Genomic DNA, 14,407 nt, shown 5'->3' on the forward strand with positions numbered 1-14,407 from the left:
TCGGCGTCATGGGCTGATTATATTCATAGAATAGAGGAGAGACATTGTTAGATGTTGAATATATATGTGTAGACCTTGGACATCTCTTTAATACAGAAGAGTCTGCAGTCTACACTCTACACTCTAGAGCAGCGGCCAAATCACAGACACATATCTCCAAGTCGTATAATCAACATCAAAATGGTCGACCAACTGAAATTGTATCTCTTTGGAGATCAAACATACGACACACAATCGCACTTGAGGGAGTTGATGCTATACAGGCACAATCCAGTCTTGGAAGACTTCCTAGTCAAAGTATACGACGCTATCCGCACAGAGATATACAAGTTTCCAGCTGAAATCAGGGATGATCTTCCTCGATTCACCTGTTTGGACGATCTCGTCCTGTGGAAGCAAGATGGAAAACGGTGCATAGCCTTAGATATGGCTGTAACATGCATGTACCAGCTCGGTGTTTTCATCAGGTAAGACATACGTTAACATACGTTACCCGCGCCGTAGTACTACATACTGAACCATTATTATGCAGCCAGGCTGACACGTGGGATTTCCACGCCAACAATTCCCATGTTCTGGGTCTCTGCACGGGAGCTCTAGCGGCAGCGGCGGTTAGCTGTAGTCGTAACACACTCGAGCTCATCCCTGTGGCTGTTGACGCAGTGGTTGTGGCTTTCAGGACAGGCATGCGTGTAACTGATATGGCACAGAGACTCCAGTCTTCGGACTCGTCAGATCCGAGTTGGTCAATTATTGTTCCTGGTTCCGCCTCTGCAGATGCCGTCCGAAGATTTTGCGAGCAGACAGTAAGGATAATTATTCCATATTTAAGCTATAGAAGTTAAATACTTACTTACCTACTTTCTTACATTAGACTTTACCCCTATCTGCCAGGCCGTACGTCAGCGCCTATGCTCCAAACGGCATCACCGTTAGCGGCCCGCCTCGCTCGCTCGATTTACTTACCCACTCGGGGATTTTACATAATTCAGGCTTGAAGGGTATCAAGATCTTCGGGCCTTACCATGCTTCACATTTATACTCTTCAGAAGATGTCGACGAAATTGTCGAGAGCCTGAGTTCCAGCGGTACCGATTCACGCTCTAGCTATATTCCTGTCTTCTCCAGCGCTGGAAAGACGGAAGAGAGTAGCAACTTTGGAATGCTCTTGAAGTCTGCAGTCGGTCAAATACTGCTGCAACCTATTCGTTGGAATGACATCCTCGAAGAGCTGCAAGCTTGTCTCCGGAAAGAGCAACCCGGGTCATTCAGTATTGTTCCAATTGGGACAAAAGCCGATCAGTTGATTTACACAGCACTTAAGCAGACATCTCTGCGTTCCTTGTTAGCACACATCCCAACACAAAGCCAACCATCCGTTGCTCAGGGTAGCTCGCATGCCAGTCCCGGAAAGCCTAAGCTCGCCATCATCGGATTATCAGGGAGATTCCCTGGCGCCCAAGACAACGAAGCATTCTGGGATCTTCTTTACCAGGGTCTAGATGTTCACAAGCCTGTCCCAGACTTTCACTGGGATGCCAGAACCCATGTCGACCCTACAGGAAAGGGCAAAAACACGAGCGCAACGGCATTTGGCTGTTGGCTTGACGACCCTGCCGGGTTTGACGCGCGCTTCTTCAATATCTCGCCCCGAGAGGCGCCACAAATTGACCCTTCACAAAGGCTTGCCCTGATGACAGCTTATGAAGCGATCGAACAAGCCGGTATTGTCCCAGATGCTACTCCATCGACACGACGGGATCGTGTTGGCGTTTTCTATGGTGTGACTAGCATGGACTGGATGGAAACGAACAGCGCGCAAAATGTAGACACGTACTTTATCCCAGGTGGAAACCAGGCATTTATCCCGGGACGTGTCAACTACTTTTTCAAGTTTAGCGGTCCGAGTTATGCGGTTAACACGGCATGCTCATCCAGTCTTGCCGGTATTCATCTCGCCTGCAATTCTCTCTGGAGAGGAGACATCGATACGGCTATTGCGGGCGGTACCAACGTCTTGACCAACCCGGACATGACGGCCGGCCTTGATAAGGGACACTTCCTCTCGCGAACAGGCAACTGCAAAACCTTTGACGACTCGGCTGATGGATATTGCCGAGGAGAAGGTGTCGGCACGATCATCATCAAACGTCTTGATGATGCTATTGCCGACAAGGACCCTATCTTAGGATTAATCTTGGGAGCATACACAAATCACTCGGCCGAATCTGAGTCTATTACACGTCCACACGTCGGAGCTCAGCGTGCCATCTTTAGCAAGATCCTAAACCAAGGTGCCGTTGACCCCTATTCCATCGGCTATGTTGAGATGCACGGAACAGGTACGCAAGCTGGCGACGCCGGAGAGATGTCCAGTGTTTTAGACACCTTTGCCCCTCCTCTTGCTCAAGTGAAGACCGGTCGAAGCAGTAATGAGGCTCTCTTCTTGGGTTCTGCCAAGGCGAATGTCGGCCACGGTGAAGCCGCATCTGGTATGGCAAGTCTTACCAAGGTGCTACTGATGATGCAGAAGAATATGATAGTACCGCATTGTGGTATCAAGACAAAGATAAACCACAAGTTTCCGACGGACTTAAACGAACGAAATGTCCATATCGCTTTGAAGCCAACCCCTTGGGAAAGGAATTCCGACCCTTCAAAGCCTCGACGAGCATTTGTGAATAACTTCAGTGCTGCTGGCGGGAACACGGCTCTGTTGATTGAAGATGCGCCATATGTGCCCGAGTCTACCAACGAAGTCCCTGATACGCGAAACCAACACCTTGTGGCAGTATCAGCTAAGAATGGTGTCTCTTTGCAAGGAAACCTAAAGTCTTTGCTGAAGTTCTTAGAGCATAACCCAAGTGTCAACCCCGGCCAGCTCTCGTACACCACAACAGCACGTCGCATTCACCATCAGCATCGTGTAATGCTTACTGGCTCGACTGCTGAGGATTTATGCGTCCAGATCGAGGCAGCTATCCGTGACCAAACAGGAATGACTAGGCCCAAGGGCTCTCCTAAGGTTGTCTTCGCATTCACAGGACAGGGGGCACAATACCCTGGCATGGGAAAGGAACTATACGACAACTTCTCTCTGTTCCGCACTGAAATCAGAAAGTTAGATCGTATTGGCCAAAATCTCGGCTTTCCTTCTATACTTCCCGTCATTCAATCCAAGGAATTAGATGTCAGCATTTTCAAGCCTGCCGCTGTTCAGTTGGCTAGTGTCTGTTTACAAATCGCACTCAGCAAGCTGTGGGCATCGTGGAATATTACTCCCACTGCCGTTGTTGGACACAGTCTAGGCGAGTATGCGGCCCTCAACGTTTCCGGGGTTTTATCCGACGCAGACGCTATCTACCTTGTGGGAGCGAGAGCTACCTTACTCCAGGAGAAATGTACACGAGATACCCACTCCATGCTGGTAGTCATGGCATCAGTAGAGACGGTCCAGGGTATCCTCAAGAATCGCACATACGAAGTTGCTTGCATTAACTCACCAACCGAGACCGTCTTAGCTGGTATCAATGAGGATATCGCCGTATTCAAGAATCTGCTAGCGGATGCAGGACTCAAGACGACACTATTGAAAGTTCCCTACGCTTTCCACTCGTCTCAGGTAGACCCGATATTGGAGGACTTCAAGAAGTTAGCCAGTGGCGCAACTTACTCCGAGGCTAAGATTCCCGTCCTATGCCCCTTAGATGGAAGTATCGCTATCGGTATTGAAAACTTCGGCCCTGAATACCTCGCCCGTCATACTCGAGAACCTGTTAATATGCGAAAAGCACTTCTAGCAGCAAACACTCGTCACATTCTCGGCGATCAGTCCACCACATTAGAGATTGGCCCTCATCCCGCCATATCTGGTATGGTTCGATCGGTTCTCGGATCTCAAACCAAAACTCTGGCGTCTTTACAGAGGGGCAGACCAGTTTTTGTGACCTTGGTGGCTGCTCTGAAAGCTCTCTACACTGCAGGTGCTGATATTCGGTGGTCGGGATACCACTCTGATTTCAAGGCCTCTCATAAAGTTATCCCACTACCGGCATACAATTGGGACTTGAAGCCATATTGGATACAATATGTTAACGACTGGTCCTTGCGCAAGGGAGATCCCCCTCTAGTAATCAGCGGCTCATCGAAGCTCGAGAGCACTACCGTCCATAAGGTTGTCGAAGAGACGGGCGATTCTAAGAAAGCCCACATCATCGTCGAGGCAGATGTCACGCGCAAGGATTTCCGCCCATTGGTAGAAGGCCACGAGGTTGACGGAGTTCCTCTCTGCACTCCAGCAGTTTATGCCGATATCGCGCTGACTGTCGGTACTTACCTCCTCGAGCGGTATAATCCAAGCAAGGCCGGCAGTATTGTCAATATCTCCAAGCTGGACATCGTTAAGGCTCTGATTCTTCGACCTGACGCTGCTCAACAGGCCCTTCAAGCCCATGCTGAGGCAGACTGGACATCAAACACGGCGACAGTCAAATTCGTGACTTTTGACGTATGTATTCCCTTACCTTTCTTTATCATATCACCCCTTGTCGGTAAATAGGTAGATATGCTAACAAATTTAACAACAGGCTCAGCAAAAGCCACAGGAGCATTCTCGCTGTGTTATCCGTTTCACAGACAGCAGTCTCCAGCAAAAACTTCAAAAGGAAGCAGCAAACGTGAAGCAAAGATTGCAAGCCCTTCGAAATGGAATAACCACGGGTGAAACTGCTCGTTACAATCGATCCATGGTATACCGCGCCATCCGACCGCTGGCACGATTCCACGATGACTACAGAGCTGTAGACGAGATTCTTCTTGACAGCAAGACATTAGAGGCTTCTAGTCGTCTTAGCTTTGGAAGCTTCAAGAAAGGTGGTGACTTCCACACTCATCCTGGCCTCCTAGATGCTTTGACTTGGTCTGCTGGATTCTCTATGAATTGCAGGGATGACAACGATCTGGACCGAGATGTCTATGTAAACCACGGATGGGGTTCATTCCAAATGTTCGAGCCGCTCTCGTTCGAAAAGGAGTACACTACCTACTCTCGTATGGTCGAAGGTAAAGATCGATTATGGCATGGTGACGTGATGATATTGCACGGTGATAAAGTCGTCGCACACTTTGGAGAATTCGCAGTAAGCTTTCCCCAGTTTCGATCTTTAGAAATCTTTACTTATATATGAATCTTAGATGCAAGGCGTACCACGTCGAGTTTTGCGAGTGATCCTATCAGCAGAAAGTGGCAAGTCGAAGAAGCAGTCGCCTGTTCAGCCGCCTGCACACAAGAGCCAGGTTGCTCTCTCAGCACCCACTCAACCTCTCGTCGTCGCAGAAAAGACTACTCAAGTAATTGTAGAGCCTTCATCATCACCTAACGTTGCACGAGCCTTAGCTATCATTGCTGATGAAAGTGGTATTGCCGTATCGGATTTAACCGACAACACTGTTTTCGGCGACGTCGGAATCGATTCTCTCCTAGGCCTAACTATCTCGGCTAGGTTTAAGGAAGAACTTGAAATGGATCTTGACTTTAACGCACTATTTTACGAGTATCCCACCGTTGGAGATCTTAAGGGTTTCTTTGGAGATTCGAAATCGGCCAGCACCACTGGGGCTTCTACCCCGAGAACAAACGACGGAATAGATACACCTACGCCAAAGGCTAGTACGACAACCTCTTCTGTCGCAGATGAGCCTTTGGTTATAGTTAAAGTCGACTTTAAGCGCGCCCTTGAGATAATATCTGAGGAAAGCGGCGTCGCAACTGAGGACCTTACTGATGACACCAATTTTGCCGACTCAGGAGTAGACTCGCTGCTATCGCTCGTTATCGTGAGTCGATTCAGAGATGAACTTGAGCTCGACATCCAACACGAGTCTCTCTTCCTTGAATGCCCTACTGTTGCCGATCTGAAGGAATTGTTGCTTGGAACCACCAGCGCAGAAAACACAACTCAACCCTCCGCCGAGGAAAATCCAGAACCTGCCATTGTAACTAAAGCACCACTCTTCACAGAGAGCGAAAATGCCGAACTGGCCGCTCGAAAGGCAGCTGTTGATGTGTATGTCCAGAAGTACACTGCCGGATTTTCGGTACCAGTTCCTTCGCCATCCGCCATCGCCCCGAGGGATAATGCAAAGGTTGTTCTAGTAACAGGAGCATCAGGCAGCTTAGGAGGCCACTTAGCCTTTCAGCTGGCACATCGCGCCGACGTGAAGACGGTTATCTGTCTCAACCGCGAGAACAAGGCCGAGGCCTTTACGCGTCAGAAGAAGGCCATGAAAGACAAGGGTGTCCATTTCCCGGAAAACCTTCTTTCCAAACTGCAAGTGTTGCAGACCGACAGCTCGGCCCCTATGCTTGGTTTAACGAAGGGAGAATATGAGATGTTAGCGGGCTCCGTCACGCATATTATTCACAACGCGTGGCCTATGAGCGTGAAGAGACCTTTGGATGGCTTCGAGCCGCAGTTTAGCACCATGCGCAACCTAATCGACCTTGCTTCCGCTGTTGTAGCCCGTCGCCCTGCCAGTTTCCGGTTTGGCTTCCAGATGATCTCATCCATCAGCGTCGTCGGGCACTACGGACGCGCACAAGAGCACGTAGTCGTCCCAGAAGACAGGGTCAACGTCGACGCGCTTCTTCCGGTGGGTTACGCGCAGGCCAAGTGGGGTTGCGAACGGATGCTCGACGAGACCCTGCACAAATACCCCGAACACTTCCGCCCTATGACCGTGCGTCTGGGCCAAATCGCCGGGTCCAAGGTTAGCGGATACTGGAACCCCATGGAGCACTTCGGGTTCATGATCAAATCCTCGCAGACGCTGAATGCCTTACCCGACGTCGACGGCACCGTATACTGGACGCCTGTCAACGACATAGCCGGGGCGCTCGCCGATCTCGTCTTGAGGGCACACCCCAAACCCCACTATCCCTTCTACCACATCGAGAACCCTGTCGGCCAGCCCTGGCGCGAAGTTAACAAGGTCCTGGCCGACGCTCTGGGGATCCGGGATTTGATTCCTCTAGAAGAGTGGACGAAGCGCGTGAGAGCGGCACCGCAGCGCAACAACCCGGCTGCTGCTCTGGCTGATTTCCTAGACAGCAACTACCGGCGGATGTCTTGCGGCGGACTCGTCCTCGACGCCAAGAAGACGCTTGAGCACTCGCCTACTTTGGCCGCTGTGGGCCCGGTAAGCGAGGAGGTTATTAGGAGGTACATTTATGTTTGGAAGGAGATTGGGTTCCTGAACTAAAGGATGGGTTGGTTTGTTGGTATATTTGGTTGGAGGCACATTGCAAGAAATTTAAAGCAATTAGATTGAAGATGTAACTTAGAGATTTGTAAGATAGGAATGTTATTGAATAGGAATACGATATTTCCAGTTTACTTAGAACTCCCTTACGTACTTACACTCGGTGCACATAATCTCTTATACGAAGTTTGGTATTGATATTTCAAATCTCTAAATGATCTATTTAATAGTTGATTCAATTTCTTAATTAATCACTCAATTATCTAGGTAGTTACCTCTATCTTAGGAGGTTATAGTGACCTAACCTCAAACTAGATAATAAGGGGTAACTCAAAACTTGAAGCTATAAATTTATGAAGCTTACAGTAATAACTGAAATTGAATATTAATAAGGGTGCGATAAGAATATCTTGTGAGAATAGTTCGAGTATCGTTATCCAAAATAGAATTACCCCTAGTCAAGACCCCTTTTTCTACTCCAGTTCATCAAATGCGGGGGTCCTTTAGACCTTTACTAATCCTCAACATGTCGACATAAGTCTATAATATTATCAATGCAAGTCGAATGCTGTCTACGTCTAAAATAGGTTGACCAAGATATACTAGTGGCACATTCCGGACTCATTCGGCATAGACCGAATCCTCAATCTTTTTTCTTTTTACCCGTGTTGGGGCGGTAAAATAATATAGTCGGGAATTTCTATCAACCATCCCACTTCATCCCACTTCATCCCACAACCGCAGGATCAATTATCGTGCCAACACTATAAGGCAGCTTAGGAATGCCAAAAGTCTAGAATGTAAAGAAAGGCACTGAAATAAATAGAATTCGGCTTCGGCTCGTTTCTGCGTCACATGATCTATGTGGGAGGGTGGGCCGGAAAACAAAAAGGGGGTGTAAGGCGGAAAATGATACTCGTTCGGGTCAGCCTCATACGTCATTAACAGGTATTTAGATCTAACATAATACAGATCTTTATGTAGATCCGATGGGTATTAATCGCGGCTTACTTAACTTTAACAGCCGACTCTAGTGTGACGTCGGCTTTGAGGAATTAAGGATTATGTCCGATAGCGGACGCAAGAACTTGAATTCGCGACGGGAGTCGGGGCCAAGACAATACAACATTACCGTTTCGTTCTTTCTCGTTCTTTTCTTTCCCCCCCCGGTGATACGGATACGGTGATACGAGGTGGTGACACAAACATCTTACATTCTAAGTCAAGACCGAGTTTGGTAGAAAGTTGAAGCTTTCAAAGGGTTTCCCCTATTGCCGGGGGTATATATGAAGCCTTGAAGAGCTTGATAAATTTTGAATTTTGAAAATAATTACCATCTTGTTTATTCATCATCATCATCTCAACTACAATAAGTATTTCAAGAATAAATATCTTAAGCAAGAAAGAAAAACATTCATCATTCATTATTCATTATTCATCATGTCCACCATTCAAGTTTACCAGGCGACTAAAGTCGGCGGACCTTTTGAGCTTATCACAGCACCCAAGCCTAAACCTGGTGCCGGTGAAGTTACTATCCGACCAAAAGCCGTTGCAATCAACGGAATCGACTGGAAGAACATTACTTTCGGTGCCACAATCCAATCTTGGCCTACCGTCCTTGGTATTGACGGTGCCGGCATAATCGAAGAAGTCGGCGAGGGCGTCACAAACTTCAAGCCCGGTGACGAAGTCCTAAGCTACGCTCGTGGTATTCTAGGCAAGGGTTCATTCCAGGAGGTGTACGTTGCAGTAGCAGAAGAGGTTACCAAGAAGCCGGCCTATTTGAGCTTTGAGGAGGCTGCTTCTCTATCGTAAGTATTGCTGTCGGGAAACCCCTATTTTATATAAGCTAACCTCCGATTTTAGAACCTGCTTCCTTACCGCAGCAGGTGCTATTGCCGGCGGCCTCAAAGTAGGCATCCCCGGCCTCTCCAAGATAGAAAACACAAACCCGCCAAAGTCAATTCTTATTCTTGGCGGTAGCTCCGCCGTAGGAGCTGCTGCTATTCAGATCCTGCGGTTTGCGCTGCCGTCCGTTACCATTGTGGTGACTAGCTCAAAGCCTCACCACGAGCACCTAAAGTCTCTAGGCGCAAACGCGGCTCTCGAACGATCTGCTCAGCAGGACAGTGCTGCTCTTAAGGCCGCATCGCCCGGGGGAGTTGGTTTCGACGCTATTCTGGACGCTGTCGGAGCTGGTCCTGAAACGCCTGCCGTCTACGACGCGCTCAGGGCTGACGGACCGAAGCTGTACTCGTTGGTTCTTACTCGGCCTGACGCACAACCTCCCAAGGAACTCCAGTCCACATTAGTCAGTGTGTTGAATGCGGAGCCAGGCGCCATGGCTTGGCTAGGAAAGCAATTGGAGGAGCGCAAGTACAAGGTTCCCGTCAAGGCCGAGGTTGTTGGTCACGGATTCCCTGATATCCAGAAGGGTCTGGCCAGATTCCCGGCTCAGGTCAGTGGTGTGAAGCTGATCGTCACGTTGTAGACGTGAATATATGGTTGCAATACCAAGGCGAATTCTATATGGTTTAGATGATATGCCACTGGCATACATAGATTAGCAAGTGAGATGAAAACCAGGAGTCCATCGTAATAACGCAACGGGGAAATTTAAAAAAAAATAGATTTATTATCTTAAGCAAATTGAAGCCCATATATGAGGTGTTCTTAACAGGAAACAATCATTTATATAGTATGGGGTAAGATTATTCTTTGGCTCAGGCTTATATATCAACATGTCTGGCATTAATGTAGCCCTTCCCCTGGCTCGGTGCTTATATATCTTGGCCCGATAGCCCCTGTAGGCATGATCAATAACCCGGTAATTGTACCTAGTTCAAACTGATCCCCAGATTATCTACCTGTTATTCATAACCAATAGGTGCATATTCATAGCTTAAGGATAGGGACTTGTCCTATAAGTAGACGCCTAGGTAATTTTATATACCTTAGACATCAAATTATGTCCTGCCTAACCTATGAGCCGCAACTAAGTTATGTATTAGTGAAGGCGCTTTCATATTACGCACGAATTGATATCATTCTAATGAAAGCGATGATACGCCGTCTTTAAGACTTTTCTAAAAAGAGGATTTAAAAAACTGCGATCGCCTATCTTGTGAAATGCTGTTATAAAAATGTGATGACTAAAAAAGAAAAAAGAAACTCCTCGGGAAAGGCTCGAACTTTCAACCTCCTGATGGCTCTTAATAACGATAAGATTATTAACAGTCAGACGCGCTAGCCAATTGCGCCACCGGGGAGAAGATTCAGGAATCGTTGAAAATTTGGCTTGCTTTTGTTGTTTAAGTAGCCGGTTAGCGGTCCCATCTTTTACCCGAATAAATTAGTGCTAGCAGTCCCGAGTGTAACTTTGTGGGTACCTAGGTACTTATTGTGCTTGCAGAAGACTTTTGAAGACCTGATAACTATTAAAACGTACTCCAAAAAGAAATCACAATAGCACAGGTGTTATCTTTAGAAATTTCCAAATAGGCAATACGTTTAGAAAAAACGGAATCTATGACAAAAGTACTTATACATTGGCAAACCATTCTATGGATACAACAATAACACCAAATCCTACCACTTTGTTCCCCGCTGTTAAAGTGAACAGTCTCTAAGAATACATGTAACTAACCAATAAACCATCATAATCTACATAAAATAATAACAACAAGGCGTCGAATTAAACCTGCTTGCATCCGTATATGCCACATCATAGAACCGAGTTATAAAAGTTGAAAAAACCCTTGGGATCGTAGCGGCGCTTGAGGCTACGAAGACGCTCAAGACGCCACGATTCGTAACCATACATAGCCTCCAATTTCTCGTTGCCGTGGGCGTAGTTCATATATACGGATTCGATATCGTAACCCGAGTGCTCAGGCTTAATGACCTCGTCGCGAAGACTACGCGCCCACGCATCGGCCGCAGGAGCGACGCTCTCATCCGTATACGTGGTCTGGTAGAGGGCGAGAATGTTGGCGTAGTTGCGGTTTCCGACTGCTGTCTGGTCGGCCGGCTGTTCGACCACGGCCTTCTGACCGAAGATCTCGTAGAAGATGATCGAGTTGGATGCGAGAGGGTTTTTCTTGATGAATTCTACGTAGGAGTTGTAGAACTGTCGCTGCTGGGGTATGTCGAACTGCTTCAAGTTTGCTGTGTACACATTCTGGCTTGCACCGTCGAGACATGCCAAGTCGATCATACCCCCGGCGGCGACGTGTGTGATCTGGCTCCAGGGGGCCATCGTCACGTTCAAGGACGTGCGCTCAATAGGATCGGTCGATTTCTTGTTCGTAGCGAAGCGGGCTGTGAATTTATCTCCCTGGTCTTTAGTGCCGGCATACACAATGTTAAGATAGGTTACAGTCTAATGATATTAGCTTTGTTTCGACGTCTAACAGTTTCTTGGGTGACACTTACTTCGTGGGTAGATGAGTCCGTAAGGATGAAAAGGTCTAGGGCAAGACCGGGGTCCTGGTTCGGGATAAGTTCGTTAATGACGCCGAAAACACCTTCCAGAGAAGCGTTGGTAAAAGTCATGTCTGCGTTATATGTTAAGCCATTGTTCTGTAGAGGCCATGTCTTGTACGTGAAACTGAGAACAATTCCAAAGTTGTGACCGGCCCCGCGCATGGCCCAGAACAGGTCTGAGTTCTTGGTAGCGGATGCTTCAACGATAGAGCCGTCCCATAGGGCTACGCGCATGCTAACGATGGCATCTACTATCAGGCCGTATTTGCCTTGAAGTCTGCCGTGACCGCCACCGAGACTTGCGCCACCAACTCCGACACAAGAGCAAGAGCCAAGCGCTGCATCAGATTGTCAGTTAATGATAAAGAGATTTACTAGATAACAGTGACTAATGTCAAATAAAGAGATCAATACTAACGCAATTCTCGACCGGCTCCGTAAGCGGCTGTGTATACATCCCCGAATTTAGCACCGCCGCCAACGGTAATAGTCTTGTCAGAGTTCACGGTGATTTTGTTAAGTTTCTCCAGGTTAATAAATACGACATTCTTTGCTTTGGCCAGTGTAACCGTATTCCCGTGACCGCCGCCACCTGCGAGGAACTGGATGTTGTGTTTCGTCATGTATTGGAGCTACACAGTGATGTCAGCTTATGAGGTACCTATATAATCTCTCCGGCACGGGATGGCTTCAGCCCACTTACACCAACGGAAACATCCTTCTCTTCCGCCGGAAGGAATGCGACGCTGAAACTCGGCGCGCTCCACGTGGACCAGCGGGTCGTGTCGTCGACCCACTCAGGGGAATCAGGGGTAACGATCGAAGCATTCGGAGAAATATGGAAGTTTAACGTGGGGGAGGTAGCCCTCTCCAAGAATTTCACAAGATCTTCACCTCTGCTAGCGTGCCAAGTAGGCCCAGCTGTAACCGTGGAGGCAAAGATCGCCAGTGCATTGAAGATGGCGCGTGAGAGCATGATGATCGAGTAACACAAGAGATAACTCTTTTCTTGAGTGAGGAAAGCGAACAAATGTCGAATGGATGCTTGGGATCTTTCAATTGGAGTTTCTTCACGGCTTCCTATATTTTATATTCGACGAGAAGCTCATAACCCTTCTCTTTCATAATCGCCCGAAATCCTATTATTATTGTCGTCCTATGGACCATGGTGTGCCCGGCCGATATGCCTCCAGTCCTATTGCGCCTCCCATCCCGTCACGAGTCACATCCCGTCACGAGGCGTATCCTAATGTAAGACGAAGTAAATATAGACCGAAGGCCTAGATCTCAAGCCAGAGCCATGTTCTATAGGTTACGATAGACACGGGTAGAGCTCCTGAGAGGTGAGGCTGAAGCTGAGGCTAGAGCTGAAATGATTCCCCGACGTACACCCTTTCTTATGGGAACTCCCGAGAGGCCTCAATATGAGTCTTGCATTGTCCTGATATACGATATTATCACCGGATAATTAGGTAAACTGTAAGACCTTTCATTATTAGTTGACACCTCTTAATTTATTCCTTGTATGAGATACATGTAGGATCTGACATAACTGTTGAGATTGTCGGGATCTTATTGCACCCATCGGCGAAGCTAAACACCTGATTACTAGGCTACAGCTTTGGCTGAGACTCGATAGGGTGATACAGTTGATAAATCCTTTCAAAGGAAAACCCCTTTCTAAAGTGATAAGTAGCATAACAACATTGGTCACGATATAAACCTCGAAATTGATAAGATCAACGTACTGCTTCATATACATTTACTAACAATATGCATGACACAAAAAGATATCGTCTGGAGGTGGTCATCTGGTAGTTCTAGGTTACATTCTTAACCGGTGTGGTAGTTAACCTTGTAAGTTATCTAACATTACTACTATCTATGGGTAGGACAAGAATGATAGATAAGTCGAAGAAATATTTATGCATGGGGGCGGCTTAAAGTTAAAATAGGGTTCGGAACGTTTATTATGGTGTAGGGCTGTTAAATTAACCAATCAGTTGTCACGGCATAAAGCCATAGCGTCGCTTTAAAATGTGTCTTATCTCCGTAACCCTGGAGCTGCAGAGAGGTACCAAGATGGGACATAAGAAGATTCGACCCGTGCCCTATACCATATAAGGAATAGTGTATATAATATCAGCCAATCATATTCAAAGAGGCTTTCTATTATAGTATGTATATGTACATTTGGTGGTATATCAGGTAGGTAATTATATCGGTCAAGCCAAGTCCATATGAATAGCATGATTTCATGGTTTTTACATTTCTGAATCTCTTTCTGACGTTTCTCTTATAGATCTATCTAATCATGTAAGGCTAGATTAGTTAACTAGCAGGTATGATTCGGATCTTAAAAGGTTACCTACATATGTAAACAGTAAAGCAAACACTAATGCGCCATGTCATATAAAATCTGATATATGACTGGGGAAAGGGTTACACATAATACGTGCGTTGGCGAGACCTGCGCCAGCTGGTTCCTGTTAAAGCCTTCAAAGCTAAAGAGTCCTAGCTGTTAAATACGAGACTCCTTACAGCTTACAGCTAATAGGTTAGTATGCGGTATCGAAACGATGGGAGTTATGCGTCGGAGTTTAGGTGTCGCGAATCGCCTTAGTCAGGCTCCCTTCTTTCGCGCTCCCTTTGATCCTAA

The 14,407-nt window shown here is 47.2% G+C and overlaps 3 protein-coding genes across 3 annotated transcripts; 2 read left to right on the forward strand and 1 right to left on the reverse strand.

Moving 5' to 3' along the window:
- Positions 1 to 180: 180 nt before the first annotated feature.
- GL218_08866 (Conidial yellow pigment biosynthesis polyketide synthase) lies at positions 181 to 7,260 on the forward strand (the record flags this gene model as incomplete). Its single annotated transcript, XM_033585679.1, has 5 exons — positions 181 to 467; positions 533 to 806; positions 875 to 4,507; positions 4,587 to 5,138; positions 5,194 to 7,260. 5 exons carry the CDS (start codon positions 181 to 183, stop codon positions 7,258 to 7,260), a joined length of 6,813 nt encoding a protein of 2,270 aa, XP_033440273.1.
- A 1,440-nt stretch (positions 7,261 to 8,700) lies between these two features.
- Positions 8,701 to 9,754, forward strand: GL218_08867 (Reticulon-4-interacting protein 1, mitochondrial; the record flags this gene model as incomplete). Its single annotated transcript, XM_033585680.1, has 2 exons — positions 8,701 to 9,074; positions 9,130 to 9,754. 2 exons carry the CDS (start codon positions 8,701 to 8,703, stop codon positions 9,752 to 9,754), a joined length of 999 nt encoding a protein of 332 aa, XP_033440274.1.
- A 1,233-nt stretch (positions 9,755 to 10,987) lies between these two features.
- Positions 10,988 to 12,724, reverse strand: GL218_08868 (uncharacterized protein; the record flags this gene model as incomplete). The annotated part of the gene is made up of 4 exons (XM_033585681.1): positions 10,988 to 11,644; positions 11,698 to 12,086; positions 12,167 to 12,380; positions 12,452 to 12,724. The coding sequence occupies 4 exons, from the start codon at positions 12,722 to 12,724 to the stop codon at positions 10,988 to 10,990; spliced, it is 1,533 nt and encodes a 510-aa protein (XP_033440247.1).
- Between the last annotated feature and the right edge of the window lie 1,683 nt (positions 12,725 to 14,407).

The sequence above is a fragment of the Daldinia childiae genome, assembly GCF_008694065.1.
Source record: "Daldinia childiae strain JS-1345 chromosome Unknown Scaffold14, whole genome shotgun sequence".
Classification (NCBI taxonomy): domain Eukaryota; kingdom Fungi; phylum Ascomycota; class Sordariomycetes; order Xylariales; family Hypoxylaceae; genus Daldinia; species Daldinia childiae.